The sequence below is a fragment of the Channa argus genome, chromosome 9, assembly GCF_033026475.1.
Source record: "Channa argus isolate prfri chromosome 9, Channa argus male v1.0, whole genome shotgun sequence".
NCBI lineage: Eukaryota > Metazoa > Chordata > Actinopteri > Anabantiformes > Channidae > Channa > Channa argus.
Window position 1 is genome coordinate 23,495,537 of NC_090205.1, and position 15,515 is coordinate 23,511,051.

Below are 15,515 nucleotides of genomic sequence, written 5' to 3' on the forward strand. Positions count from 1 at the left end.
TCAGGTTTGGGTTTTGGCAGTAGATTTATCTTTAATACTCTTTTTGCTGTCATTTTGCAAGTTTGTTTTTAAAACCATTGGCATTGACAAATTTGAGCTACAGCTGTACTGATTACTAAGGAGAAATAAGGACCTTGAATTGTCAAGAAAGTGGAATTGATCTAAGGAACAAGGGAGGCAAAAACACAAGTACACAAACATAAGTAATGCAAAGAACTGACTGAAATATTTATAAAGACAAAAATATAAATGCTGTTAAAATCCGATTGTTACACTATGTGGTTGTTAGCTGAAAGCTCGCTAGAGCTGCAGAGGTGCTTGTTTAGTTTCAGTGGAATCACAATAAGCCTTTCACATTACAGAACTAATCTGTAAAGGAACAAAGTGATAATCGCTACTGTTGTTTCATAGGTGACATAGTGGCAACAGCAGTTCCTTAAGCCACAGTCACTTTTTCTTTTCACAGTTTTCTGTTTTTGACTGGTGTAACTTGAATGTACCTCCGCAGGGTAAACCTGGTTTTCCTGGTGTGCCGGGTCAGAAGGGCAGTGAAGGTCCTTCTGGAAGAGATGGGCAACCAGGGTTGGATGGTTTCCCCGGAACTCAGGTAAAAGAGGAATTTCCCCCTTACCTCGAAATCTGACAAAAAAGACCAAAAAAAAAAAAAAAAAGAATCACGACTGGACACGAAAGATAACATACAGTAGCTGTTGAGAAGTCTCCGGGTTAACATAGTGTAGGATACTTGAAAACAATGCATTTGGTTTACAAGTTATTAAACCTAATAAAACCAAATGTTGATTAAAAAAGTCAACGTTTAATCACACATCAAACTTAATGAAACGTCAGATCTTTGTGATTTGGCATAGAGCTACGGTATTAACTTTCATATTTAAAAAAATTGTAAAAATGTGCATGGAGGGCACATTGGTACATAAAAATTGTATTGGTTATCCTATATTTTCACCAGACGCTGGTTGAGAATCACTGGCAATAGTGAGGCATATAACATACTGTGTCCACATTACTATTCAGACACATTTCATCTGAGCAGCAGAGCTGACCACAGCAAAACACTTAGATGCTTAAAAATTGCATTTGTGTCCTACTGGACCGGGGTCATGGTCCTTCATGTGTTGCAGTCAGAGTGGAGTTTGGTTTGATTTATCCCCCCCCCCAGACAGCAAAACAATTCTAAATTCCTCTTAAAGGCAAAGTGAGGCAGACCAGACACACTCCAAAGAAAAAAACCTGGCCTGGCCAAAAGCCAACCACAGGGCATGGGGGGGGGGCATCTGGGGTTGTCAGTCGAATTGTAAACCATGTATGATAAGAACATTGTTCCTCATGTTTTGTCTGATTTTTATGAAGCAGGTATTGGATCTTTACTAAAGCATATTTTTATTAAATCTTCTTAAATTTTACAGGGACCAAAGGGTGACAGAGGTGACAAAGGAGAAAGGGTGAATATCATTTTAACCTGAAATTATGTTCATTAAAAAAACTGTTTGTAGAATTCTAAACAAGTGTTGAACATTTTGTTAATCTTTAGTTTTGGATTTGTCCTTGGTTTGAAAGTTTTACATTTTTTTGTTTGATGCATGTGTTGTGTTCTTAGGGTGAACCTGGGCGAGATGGAACTGCACTTCCAGGTCCACCGGGCCCTCCTGGACCACCAGGGCAAATCGTTTACCAAACATCTGGCAATGTAAGAAACCATTGTTCTATTTTCATTGTACATATGTGCAAATAAGGAGCATTTTAAAACAGGGAAACCAGCACTGCTGTTTTAATTTGTAGCAGGGCATTTCTTCTAGCTTAAAGTCCAAAACTAAGCAGATAAATTAATTCTCTGTGTCACTACAGTTTGATGGTGTTGTTGGCAGAGCTGGGCCTCAGGTAAGTTTTTAATTTTTGCACAGTACCACAATGTTTCCAGCTATAGCACACATTCAGCTTTGTGGTTGGGCTTTTTATTTATAATTTCTGTTTTAATAGTTCACATACAAAGATTTTCCATTAAAACATTCTCACTAACAAGAAATGTAAATGTTTACCATAAATTCTGTCATATAAGATTCATCAACACTCAGTGAAAGTTGTTACATTATAGAATATGCTCAGACCAATGAAACTGATTTATGTTGTAATATAACACATGTTTCTGAACAGGGTTTACCTGGCAAAGCTGGATTTCCTGTAAGTAATTATCTTTGTTACATAACTTATGTGCATTTATCTTATTAGAACCTCAGAAAAATGAGGAATGAGCATTTGTGTGGTTCTGAACTAGTAAATTTTTCCTTTGTAATAAATGAAAAAGAAAAGAATAAACTAACCAACTTTTTTGCTGTTTTCCAAGGTTCCTAATCCTAAATATTTCAGTAGTGTACAATAAGCCTTTTAAAATCACAACTCAGAAAATTCAGGTATCGATTTCAGTCAGGTGAGAATTTCACTGCACCCATTAGGATTCAACAGTGGTATCAACAGTTAAGTAGAGCTGTTTATGATGTCAATCCACTGTTAGTTTAACTTGACTGAAACACACCTTCACTGTCCGGATGGAACGGATAAGCTACGCTTCTGAATGTTTAAGAATAACCAAGGATACATTTCTTTTTTTTTTTATTTTACTGTGATCGTTGCACATTTAAAAAGGACTGTTTAAAGTTAAAGAAAGTTCCCTCTCCTTGTTCTTCTGCTTCTTCTTCTTCTTCACTATTAAGTCTTCAGTCTTCATAATGAATGTCATATTTCATTTTATTATGATGTAGGGTCCTGCTGGTCCTAAAGGTGACAGAGGAGACCCTGGTCCTCCAGGTTATGGAGTAAAGGTGAAGTCTTGGTTGGTTGTTTGATCAGATTTTAATTTATTGACTCCTCATAATAAAGACTCTCGTGTAACTGAGTGTGTGTTGTCATTATTGATGTCCTGTGTTCAGGGTGAGAAAGGTGAGCCGGGGTCATTGATTGGACCTGATGGAAATCTTCTGTACCCGCAAGGAATTACAGGACTGAAGGTGCATGTCACTAACATTTACTGTATGTTGTTCTCTCTGATACACACATACAAAATTCAAATTGTACATGCAGAGATACACACTTACACAGACTTTACCTCCACAGCACATGTTGCTGCCTGCAGTGATCTTCCATGTTTGATTGTTTGTATTTGTAGATTTTTTTGGGGGGGGTATCTGTACAGTCTGTTTGTGGTTATGACTAATCTGTCTTTATTGTGCATGTAGGGAGAGAGAGGACCTCCTGGACCTGTTGGACCCTCTGTAAGTGTTTGAGTGGCTATTTTTAAGATATTAAACTCAAATTCAAGCAACTTTATTATTCAATCACAAATGAAGGTATTTGTCATGACACCATCACAAACAACATCATTAGTTATTAAATAACAGAATGATTACAAAAATTGTGATGCACGTTTCTAAGATATTTTCAACTGCATTTTATATTTGTAGAGCTTACTCCCTCTATGCATTTGTTTCTGAATACTGTCCGAGGATACGCCTTCATCAATTAACTAGAGGACTATTTTTCCTCACTAAAGCAACCCTGTAGACTACTACTTTGCTGCTATAAAAGTCTTTAGAGTAATTAATAATTAAATTGATGTCAGGACAATTGAAATGAGTTGTTGGTGTTTTTTCTCTTTGCATATTGGGGGAGAAACAGGCAGTGATACAGCACTGCTGCCTGTGCCAAAGATTGTATATATGCAATAGGTATCACTCTGTAACAACCAGAGTGGACTAAGTGTCTGTAATCCTAAATCTCTTGACCTCTTGTTGCTCAAATGTTCATATCATGTAAAAAACAAAATCAATAAATTAATTTTAGGTCTGAATCAGGACCTTCAGTGGGCTTTTAATATGTAAATACAAGCAGATACCATGCAATCAATGTTGCTATGCACAACCTGACAGTACAATATATTTAACAGTTTACTTTGAAGGTCTTTCAAATAATTTTTTGATAAGCTCTTTTTTTCTTGAGATAATCCAATCAGCCACCACCACAAGTAGACTCAAGTTTTGTGGGAAACACTGACCTAAAAAAAACATACCAAATATCTTTTGCTTTAAAATACATTTTTTCCCATCCCATTCTCCAGCCAGTTAACATTGTTATTTACGTCATTATTTATTACTGTAGGGTCCATATGGGCCTCCTGGATTAAAGGGTGAAATTGGAATGCCAGGAAGACCTGTGAGTACTTCTTTTATACCTTACGTTGGTACACTTTTATCTCAATATGTTAGATTAGCTGGGAATCAAACTACCAACTCTGCTATTGGTGGATAGTCTGCTACAGTTACATTTTAATTCCAGTGTTTGTGTATGTCCAAGTGCAGGCAATTATTAACCATCATCTGTGTCCCCTCAGGGTCGTCCTGGTGTTAATGGATACAAGGGAGAGAAAGGAGAGCCAGCAGGTGTTGCCGGCTACGACTACCCAGTAAGTAAGATTATTACCAATTACCTACGCTGATTCTACAGTGGCCGATAGAGAAAAAGCTCATCCTGTCTATTTTTGAAAAGGGAAAAAGGGTCCAAGAAATGTTTTTTGTTTGTTTCATTTTATTTTAGCATTCGTTTTACCAGGAAAACCTCATTGAGATATAATTTCAAATTCTGAGACAAGATGTGCAAACAATGTGAACCATGCACAAAAAACGTACATGCACTTTTCCCACATCCAAACATACAGTGTGAATGAAATCATAAGGACGAGGTTAAACAATTAAAGATGGAAATTAGAAAAATTGCTGATTTCTGCTTGCATTCATGGTGAATTGTGGAAGCGCTAATAGGACTTTTGCTCACACTTTTATTGCATATGCAAATCTGATGAAATGACCCCTGGTTTAATACCAATAACATCATAAGTCTTTTCTTTTAAAAATAGCACATTTATCTATTTTAAATGTGTCGCTTTAGAGAAGATAACACTAAAACACTACTATTTTATTTTTGTTTGACTCAATATATGCTGTGTATTTTTCAGATTTAAATAAATGTTTAAATCACCGTCTCAGATGATATTCAAGTAATACCTTAAGTGAATAATATCAACACACCTATGAAGGAATAACTTTATTTTCATCAGGGAGTCCCTGGCCCACCAGGCCCACCTGGACCACCTGGACCACCTGGACCCCCAGCACCCGCTATTCCTTTAGACCGCTTCAATGTAAGTAACAATTGTGTAATAAAATAAATTGTCATTCATTTATAATACTAACAAAAAATGTGTAGGGCTGAAATACAGTTTGATGTTACATATTTACATAATTTGCATTTATCTAAAACCATTGCGCTCATAGATATTTTTAGCTAAACTTGCTCCTACTCATTAAGGCTACACAATAATTTTATTTAGGTGAAACATAGATAGAAAAAATAAAAAGACTTCCTGATAGTTGTATAGATGTATTCTATAATTTTAAAATGACTAGGGTGACTTTTGTAGTTTGACCTCAGCTCTCTGTGGTCCCAGGCAAGCAACAATCTAATCAAAGAGAAAACATCAAAGCAAAGTGCTTTAAAAGGAAGTTTCATGAGATGCAAGTGCAAGAAAAAACAGCTGAGTGATCTAAAAAATATACATGTTGCCGTATTTATGTGCTCATGTGCATCCAGCTTCTGAGCGTTGGTGAAAGCATCAAAAAATGAATAAATATAGGCCGACAGATTGGAAAGCACATAACTTTTTGTGATGATGGTGGTAACTGTGCATTCTAGCCTAATTATTTGGACAGTATGTTAATGAGCAAATTCAAACTCCATTCTAACAGAAGTTACCAAAAAACCCTAGTGCAACTGACAAGTGATCCAGCTGAGCCACCATCATCAGAAACAGACATGACTTCGTATGAAGGTGTAGAGGAAAGAACATCTCGTGTCTAAAAACACATTTCCTTATTTTCTCTCGTCTTGCATCTTTAAAAACAATGAAATATCTCTGTAGTTCGACCTGTAAAATGCCTCCAGGTGAAGTAACTTGGAGGAACCATTAGTTTGGATTAGGCTTTCTTATTGCTCGCACTACGGAGTTTGTCATTATGGTCAACCTGCTTTTCCAGAGCTCCCCAGATGACGTCATCTGAACTTGAATAATGAAAAACTCCTCCAGGTGGTGTCATGTGGAGGAGTTTTTTTAGCTAGAAGCAAAGACAAATTTTAATATAGGGAAATCAGAGGGAAGTTTAGATGCATCCATGTACATTTATAACCTAAACTAAAGCCAAAAGTTGAAAATTGGTGAAGTTGCCCTTTATGAGAGGGACTCAAGCACCTATTGATATTGGTTTTAATGTGACATCACAACCTTGAGGGCAAAAAAAAGCAAAAAATAAAAACGTTTGCTTCTGATAACCAACAGATTATTTTCCTACTTTTATTCCAGACAAATATTGCTAAAGTAGTGTTCAGACAGGGACATGACTAACTTTTACATGACTAAGACACTGCAGCGATTCTGTATATGGACTGCAAAACTTTGTAGTTTGTTTTTCTTTAGTTCTTATCTAATCTGAATAATTGTTGCTTAGAACAGATGCAAAAATTAAAGGTCTGCGCTGCACTTCTTCACACTTTGCAGTGTTTTATGCGCTCCAGGGCTGCACATAATTCACAAGATGAAAACTATCAAAAAGACACTTTGGGTATCTATTTTCCACAAGCATCATACTAGCAGTCATTAGGGATGGGGTCTGAAAGCTAGTTCCAGTGCCCAACATTCAAAACGATTTGGGTTCAATTAGCTGAATCAGAATTGGATTCAGATGTTTTTTTTTCTTATGAAACCCTATCAACAGTAATCATGTGGTTTCTTGATTCCATTGTTTAAGTTTGTCTGGCCTGTGAAACTTGTTTAGCGTAAAGTTTAGACAGACTCTAACCTCTGCTGTTGGTGACATAATAAATTTCTTCATTGAGTATTTTTCTTTTGTAGCGTTATGATGAAACTTCAAGGAATTACCCAGGTATGAACTCCCAGCACACACAACTTGTTGTGTTAGCACACATACAGAGTACTGTAAGACAGAGAATGCTCCGAATGGAGAAGATAAGTAAATGTGCCAGTCAAAGAAGAGAGATTTAGAAAGGGTTTAAAGTGCCTGCAGAGATAAAGAGTTTTATCTTAATTTTAGTTTGATCCAGCTGCCTCAGCCTCAAAGGGATATACACTGTATTGTCATGAGATTAAACTGTCAAGTCTTACTAGATTTGAAGAATGAATTGATAAAACAGACATCACTATCAGTAAAACAGGGGTCTAACAGTTTTGCAGTGCCTGTGTCAGATAGAACTGTGGGATTGTGACTTTGCAATGTTCATTTTTGTATTCGGTTGTAGCTACTAAAGGGGAAAAAGGAGAACGTGGCGAGCGAGGATTTCCAGGAGTTCCAGGTTAGTCGGAGAATTTGCTTAAAGCCTGGGGCCACTATTCCAATATACATATGAGCTGCACTTTTTGAAGTAAGAAAATTGCTAAAATAGTTTATTTTTCAGGAACAACCTCTAATCTTGATGTTTACGCATTGAAGGTAAACAAATTCTTTATTAATACCTTCAGTTTTATCAGTAAATGATGTACTGTAAGAATAAAAATCGTGTATCGTGTAAAATCTACCGTGTATTTCGAACAGAATGAACTGAAGGGGGACCGTGGAGAGCATGGTGTGAAGGGAGAAAAGGGAGAGCCTGGTGGTGGATATTATGACCCACGTTTCGGAGGAGTACAAGGCCCACCGGGGCCTCCTGGCAAACCAGGCTTACCAGTGAGTATTTACTGTCACAAATGGAGTGATGTAGGAATGAGAGCTAAAGGTATATCACAATACCTCTTTGTCCCAGAGTACAAGTACTTACATTGAGTACTCATTGAGTCATTAACTTTAGCAGCTCACTAAAATAAAGAAATGCTTTTGTAGAAGAGGTGAGTGTGGTAAATCAAATTACAAATTGGCAGTTTAGTGGTGGTGACGCCATGTAATCATGCAGTAGTTTGTTTATAGTTTTTTTTAACTCTGGTGATGCTTCAAAAAAAGGTTTTCCAATAATTATGATCTTCTTCTTATGTTAGGGTCCAAAAGGAGAATCCATAATGGGCCCTTCTGGACCCCAAGGACCACCAGGTTCTCCAGGGATTGGTTACGATGGCCGTCCAGGTCCTCCTGGACCACCTGGACCTCCAGGACCCCCAGGATCATCCTCACTACCTGGAGAGTATAGGCCCAATTACCGTAAGTTGCTTTTTTAATGTTTAAATATGGTGAATATTTATACTTTACCTGATTTTCAGGATAAATAAAAGCATTTAATATTTTATGATGCTGTCCCTACATCAAGTAGTGTCTTAAGCTACCTTCTACCTTCACTTTACTCATACACTACTAAAGACAAATTTGAGTGGAGGTCTTCACAAGCCAATTCAATGACCAGCTTTATTTTCATTTCAAGCGGTCACTGTCCCCGGACCTCCAGGTCCTCCTGGACCAGCTGGAAGACCTGGTGTCTCGTCTGGTGTAAGTCATCTCTACATTTTAGCAATTATCCTATTGACTTAAAATACTCAGTGTGTTGTTCATCTGGCTTTGGGAAAAAAAATCCATAAGTAGACAGGATATTAATCTCCTTCACACACTCACTTCTTAGGGAGCCCTGTGCAACTTAAAAATACCTACAGTATAATGAGATGAAAGCACCATTACAAACACGGGAAATTGGAGAAAAATAAAAACATTAGTCTTTTCAATATACTGTACTTCCTTAGCAACCGGTCACGCGAAGCCACACATTAGACAAATCCAAGAAATGGTTCTTACTAAGAGCTGTCAGAGGAACAAAACAAACGTCTAAAGGTCTAATCACACCTTGGGTGTCCACGTGTCTGCATCCATATCTATGATGAAAATTTTGTCATCGCTCCAAAAAACTGTCTGGGCCCAAAATGTGTGTCTGCACAGACTGAGTCTGAATGAAAGTGCGTTTGCAATCCTTGTCCCGTGTCCATGTCAGTCTTAGACAAAAAATGTGACATGTATAAATGTGGTGGACAGGGGTCGGCATTAGACAAATGTAAGCTGGCCAAGCTTCGAGCACAGTGCATCACAGTGTGCTGTGTATGGAGCTTTGTAGCTGCTCAGAGAATAACACTGTCCACTTCTTATTTGCATGTTGATCACTTTTTAGAGTACTCGTAAGCCATTACACATCTGCTAGTTACAAGAGCTCTGCGTCTTTATCATCTATTATATCAACAGTGGCAAAGAAAATATTATGTTTTACATTTATGTAGCATCTGATTTGAAGGCTTCAGTTTAATTATTCAATTAACTGACAGCAGAAGCTTAATAGAATTTTATTATATATTTTTTTCCCACAGGTTACAGTGTTGAGGTCATATGACACAATGATTGCCACTGCCAGGCATCAGGCTGAGGGCAGCCTCATCTACATCATAGACAAAGCAGATCTATATTTAAGAGTGCGTGACGGATTGCGGCAAGTCTTGGTACAGCCATCTACTTTCTCTCGGACTTTTTTTGCATGTTACATTCCAGCTGTCGTATTTTATGTTTTGATGAATCATTCGTTTTTTTCCTCCTCTCAGCTTGGAGATAACAATGTGTTCTTTAAAGACCTGGTAAGTTTACCTCCACAAAAACAGCAGAATAAGTAATAACTTTCCTTTTCACTGACTATTTTTATAATTAATATTTTTGAACTTAATCTCACGGATTTTCAATTTAAAGGAGAATGAGGTAGCTGAAGTCCAGCCTCCCCCTGTGATCCTGTACCCCAAGTCCCAGGACCAGTCCCTCAACAATGGCGCTGGCCATTATTCCCAAGGTGTTTCTGCCGTACGACCCATTGAGCCTCCACCACACCCACCTGTAGACCCCAGATATCCCCCGTATTATGATGCAAGGTTCCCAGACCCGAGACATACAGGTCAGACAGATGGAAGACTAGCCACCCAACAGAATGACAACAGATACCCTGTGACTCCCCAGAGACGACCCAACCCACCTGTACCACAGCCTGGTGCCCATGTGGAAACATCACAGTCAGGAGTGAGTAGAGCTCAGTGACACAGGGTTTAATGTTACTCTAATTTAGGTGCGTTTGGTGTTAAATTCAGTTGGTCATAAAACTATGGAAATAAAAGTGAGAAGTTTTCCAGGAACACAATGTTATCTAGTATTTTCTCAAGTTACAGCAAGAGTCACATACTCTTGGATGGAAATAAAGTAGCAATAAAATAAAATCTGCCAAAATGCAGCACAACAAGCATAAATCTGCATACCAAGCATTTAACATATAAGGTAACTTACAGAATTATAGATAAGAACCCAACAAATCCCCCCTGAGCAAACATGAGGCAACCAATTGAGTCAACAGGGTGTAATATTTTATCTTACAGCAGCAGCCATTTGAAGTGACCAGAATGTTAATTCAAATATTTGACCATAATGTTAAAGAAAGGCTGCTAATTCAACATAAACCTGTCTTCTTCAGCTACATCTCATCGCCTTGAATGCCCCTCACATTGGTAACATGCGAGGAATCCGGGGGGCAGACTTCCTGTGCTTCCAGCAGGCTCGTGCAGTAGGTCTGAAGGGAACCTTCAGAGCGTTCCTGTCCTCCAAGTTACAGGACCTATACACCATCGTACGTAGGTCTGACAGAGACAGTGTTCCCATCTTGAATCTTAAGGTGAGATACTGCTGCATCTTATATCACACTGAAACTATGGCTGTGTATGAATTTCACTTAAAGTATTTAAAGCTTCAAATTGTCTTATTGTTTTGGTTTACAGATTTTATTAATTAATGTGAATCTCTCCTTATGAAGATGACAGTACGAACTATAGGAGATACTGATGTTATGGCCCTATATTTTCCTTGCAGGACCAAGTTTTGTTTAGTAGCTGGGAGTCTATTTTCAATGATGCCAGCAAAATGAGGGAGAATGTACCAATCTACTCCTTTGATGGTAGAGATATTTTCAGGGACAGTGCATGGTGAGTATGTGAACTTGGCCTCATTTTGTTTCTACATTTGGTTATGTAGTATCATCCTTGGTTTCTTTATTAATTATTTTAGCTGGTTTTGTGTTTGTAGGGACTATATAGTATTTTCTGACCAATATGCTTGTTTTTGCTTTCCTACAGGCCAGAAAAAATGGTCTGGCATGGATCAAGCAACAAAGGCCACAGGCAAACAGACCACTACTGTGAAACATGGCGGGCAGGTGACCGTGCTGTGTCTGGTCTGGCATCATCACTACAGAGCGGTCACCTCCTGCAGCAAACCTCCAGTAGCTGCTCCAGCTCTTACATCGTCCTCTGCATTGAGAACGCTCTCGCATTACACTCCAAAAAATAAATACCAATCTTTTTTTTTTTTTTTTTTTGCTCTGGGCCCTATTTACACTGTTATTAATGTCCAAGCAGACATGTTTGTTTTTTTTGGTTTATTTTTTTTTACATTTCCTGATAACACGCCTTGTGACCATGCAGCGTCCAATGAACTGGCCCCATGGCTCTTTGCCTGGCAGAGACGCATGGTAATGTCTGCTCCTCCCTCAACAAGGGCCAAAGAGATTGTTCGAACAGAGGGGTATTGGTCCTTTTTCTTGGGGGCTTTGGCACATATTTTTTTCCAAGGGGGTGGAACAACAATGGAGAAACTAATCGCGTTCTCAATTTTTATCTTTTTTGTTTAAATTCTGTATATTACATGTTTGTTGTTAGTTTACTTTTCAATGTTATCAATGTTTTATCATTTGAACCGTAAATATTCTATATCCATCCTGCTATTATTATTTTTTTAAATTTAGGTATTGATCATTTCCACATTCTTCCAATATCATTTTAGAATAGTGTCTTGCAGTGGGGTACAGCAAACTTTTAAGGGCTTTTTTAAAATAAAATAAAAATAATAGATATTTATTTTTAAATGAAGTTATGTTTAATTAAATAGTTAAAAAAAAGATTTAAAAGAATAATAATTTGGGGAAAAAAGCTAAATACCTTCATTTATATTCCTACCAGCACAGAATTAAATTTTTTTATTTTTTTTGAACATAAGCTTCTGATCAGAAACTGTGCCTTATTACACAACCAGGGCTGCTTTACACAATAAGGTCATATTCTGTCACATCCTTTGCTGGTGCACATGAGTCCTTCTAGCTGAAATTGTATTTTTTAAATGTCTCTCTTGAACCACTTTAACAATCCCCGAAAAAGCAGTGTGTAAGATGGAGAAAACTAGTTTACTGCCAATGTTTGGAGTGATTGCTGTCATCAGTGTTAAGGACAGGTAAACCTGTACGTTGAAAAAGACAGTTTTTGTTTTAGCATTGCAATGAATTTCAGAAACAAATCTGGCTTTAGTGCTACTGATGTCTTGACTAAACAAAATGTGCTGTACTGTTTCTCACTGGCACTGAATTAAAGCCTTTTTCAACCACAGCAATAATGTGATGTGCTGTGCATCAGCCTTCATATAGTGCGTTTATTCTATCCACTGAATCAAAGGGAACCATCACATGAAGAGCTGAGAGCACAGTGAATTTGATACATTTCCTGCAGCAGCCTTGACCAGTATTACTGCGTTCTGTTCAAAGGGGTAATGCTGTGTTGATCCCACCACAAATCAATTTCTCCAGTGACACTGGCACTAAAGACACATTGCTCATACATCATCTGTTAGCTGCCATGGCCAGTCTACACCTGAAATAATTTAGGTAAAACGCCTTATAAAATCTAGCACCGATAAATGCTTGCAGTATGTGTTCATTGCAATTACTAGATTGTCTCTGGCACCACATTGAGGTTAAAATCTGTTACTGAAGACTAAAGCTGTTACTGAACCGCCAACAAAAGATTCAGAAGCCAAACAATGACATCAATAATATGTTAAGATTAATATTACATGCAAATGTTTAATGCAAATGTGTCTTTTAATCATTCACTAACAGCAGTACAATTGTGACACTGATGTTTCTCAGGTCTCTGTAACAGTGTTGTTCGTAATGTATGTGATAGTCACAAACAAAACTGTCAGAATCCATTAAGATTTAGTAGATTTCAGTACAAATTTAAGGAACTGCCATCTTAACGTGGTGGAGGGCTTCCCCAAAGAAAAATGCTCCCAGCAGAGGGGCTAAACGCAGGACATATCAACGAACCCTGATGTAGCGGTCTTCTTATAGCTATGTCACTTCACCTGTATTAGGGAACACCCCCTTGAAACCAGGTCTTTGGGAGCTTGCTGATGAGTACCTGTTGGCTGGGCCTTGACTGATGAAGTAACATGGAGGAGCCACCTTGTCCGCTCACCACCTGCCGTGATATGAATAGGAACTGGGTACAGTGTAAACTAGGCAGGTAAGGTGATCTAGGTGCACTGATTCCTGGCATTGCAGAATAATTCTAGAGATGTAGAAAGTTGCCCCTCTGGCAACAAAGGAGCCACAGATGGTGTAGGTGGTGGAGCAGCACCGAATAGCTACAGTTGGGCACACCTTCCTACACAGCACTGGAAGTGGAACCAAACTCCAGGGCATTCTCACAATAATGTTGGCCTAATTATGGACTTTTGTGCTCATCATGGATTCACCATTTACAGTGGATTCAGGAAGTTTTCAGACCAACTTTTCTTCAATTTTATGGTATGTTGCAGCCTGATACTAAATTTATTTAAATTCAAAATAAAGAAAACTGAAGTATTGCATGCACATAAGTATTCAGACCCTTTACTCAGTACTTGAAGCACCTTTGGGTATTTTTGGGTGTTTTTGGGTATGATCCAACATGCTTTGCACACCTGGATTGGTGATTTTCTGCAAATCTTCTCAAGCTCAGTGAGGTGGAATGGGGACCATTGGTGGACAGCCATTTTCAGGTCTCTCCAGAGATGTTTAAAAGGGTTCAAATCAGGGCTCTGGTTGGGCCACTGTAGGACATTCACAGACTTGTCCCTAAGCCACTGTTGCTTCCTCTTGGCTGTTTGCTTAAGATCATTGTCGTGTTAGAAGGTAAACCTTTGGCCCAGTCTGAGGTCATGAGCGCTGTGGAACAGGTTTTCACTGAGGATATTTCTGTACTATTCTCCATTCAGCTTTCCATTAACCTTGACAAGCTTCCCAGTCCTTGCTGCTGATAAACAACCCGATAGCATGATGCTGCCACCACCATGTTTCCCTGTTGGGGTGGTATTGGGCTGGTGATGAGCAGTAACTGGTTTCCTTTGAACATAAGGTTTAGAATTAAGGCTATAAAGTTCAACCTCTTTTTAAATTTTTTTTATTTTTTACTTACAAAGACCAAGTGGCCTTCCGTGAGTTCGGGGCTTCAGTCTAGCCACTTTCCCTGATCGGTGGAGGGCTGCAGTGATTACTCAGTTTGGCCAGGATGACCAGCTCTTGGAAAGGTCCAGATCGTGCCAAACTCCTTCCACTTCAGAATTATAGAGGCCACTGTGCTCTCGGGAACCTGTAGTTTTCCTTTTTGAATCATATGCAAAGCTTTATAGAATTTTTAAATTGTCATTATATGCTACTGAGTGTAAAAAAAAATAATAATAATAATTTACCAATTGTAGAATCAGGCAGTAACATAACAAAGTTAAAAAATGAAAGGGGGTATCAAAACTTTCTGAATGCATTGTAAAGGGCATAATGTTATTCAAAGACGTAGCTGGTACACTGGCAAACTTGGACATAAGACATAATTGACTAAGGACGTGGAATACAAGTGGTCCATGTTCACATCGTTCATTTTGAAAGCAAGTTGAAGTCAGAAGGTCATCGGTGTGTGTTGTGACAGGATGTAGGTTTGTGAGTCCGTGAGCATTAGCCATAATACAGAGTGCATTTTTGAGCAGATTGTGAGCTGTTATTATGCCCCTTGTTGAGCCTTCCTGGTGATATGTTTCAGGGCTGTTTGTTTTTGAAACTACTTAAAAAAAATCCTAACGTATCCTTTCTGAAACCCCCTGAGCAGCAAGGTGCTCTGACCTTTGAGACCCCCAAAGTGTTACTAATTACGTAGGTTACGCTCCTCTAGCACTTTAATTAAGGCACTTGTACAAACATGTCAAGCTTGTCATTTTTCTTAATGAAATTCCCAGGACTTCATGAATACATTGGCAGTAGGTCTGGATTTAAAAGGAACCGAATTAGGTCACTAGTCATTGGCGGTGGCTTATGAAATCCCCCTTAAATCTCTTCTTTAAGTTTTGAAGGCGTTTTAAGATAATGTTTGATGATGTTTGATGGAAGATTAATTCGATTTATTCAGAGTTGGCCTAATTTAGTGGTTACTTAAATAAGATGTGCCCACCATTGATGAGTTTCCTACCTTTGGGTTTTTATTTTCTCTATATATACAGCGCAAAACATTCATATAAATGCTATGAAACCTAGTAACACACCAACTGCAATAATACAAACATGATTGCATTGTAGGATGAATTACCACA

General features: G+C 38.3%; 1 protein-coding gene across 4 annotated transcripts in view; it reads left to right on the top strand.

Annotated features, from left to right (window-relative positions):
• col18a1a (collagen type XVIII alpha 1 chain a) overlaps nt 1-12,509 on the top strand; it is a 67,385-nt gene extending 54,876 nt beyond the window's left edge. For all 4 annotated transcript variants that reach the window (XM_067516375.1, XM_067516374.1, XM_067516371.1 and 1 more), the window contains 23 exons: nt 509-607; nt 1,428-1,463; nt 1,619-1,708; nt 1,867-1,899; nt 2,173-2,199; nt 2,778-2,837; nt 2,946-3,023; nt 3,252-3,287; nt 4,171-4,224; nt 4,403-4,474; nt 5,126-5,209; nt 6,974-7,004; nt 7,378-7,431; nt 7,534-7,568; nt 7,671-7,802; nt 8,108-8,267; nt 8,485-8,549; nt 9,410-9,538; nt 9,638-9,670; nt 9,780-10,100; nt 10,546-10,743; nt 10,938-11,050; nt 11,201-12,509. In XM_067516375.1, the coding sequence (XP_067372476.1) occupies nt 509-607; nt 1,428-1,463; nt 1,619-1,708; nt 1,867-1,899; nt 2,173-2,199; nt 2,778-2,837; nt 2,946-3,023; nt 3,252-3,287; nt 4,171-4,224; nt 4,403-4,474; nt 5,126-5,209; nt 6,974-7,004; nt 7,378-7,431; nt 7,534-7,568; nt 7,671-7,802; nt 8,108-8,267; nt 8,485-8,549; nt 9,410-9,538; nt 9,638-9,670; nt 9,780-10,100; nt 10,546-10,743; nt 10,938-11,050; nt 11,201-11,414 (2,154 nt within the window). In that variant the 3' untranslated portion in view covers nt 11,415-12,509. The remainder of the gene's footprint in view (nt 1-508; nt 608-1,427; nt 1,464-1,618; nt 1,709-1,866; nt 1,900-2,172; nt 2,200-2,777; nt 2,838-2,945; nt 3,024-3,251; nt 3,288-4,170; nt 4,225-4,402; nt 4,475-5,125; nt 5,210-6,973; nt 7,005-7,377; nt 7,432-7,533; nt 7,569-7,670; nt 7,803-8,107; nt 8,268-8,484; nt 8,550-9,409; nt 9,539-9,637; nt 9,671-9,779; nt 10,101-10,545; nt 10,744-10,937; nt 11,051-11,200) is intronic.
• The last annotated feature ends 3,006 nt before the right edge of the window (nt 12,510-15,515 follow it).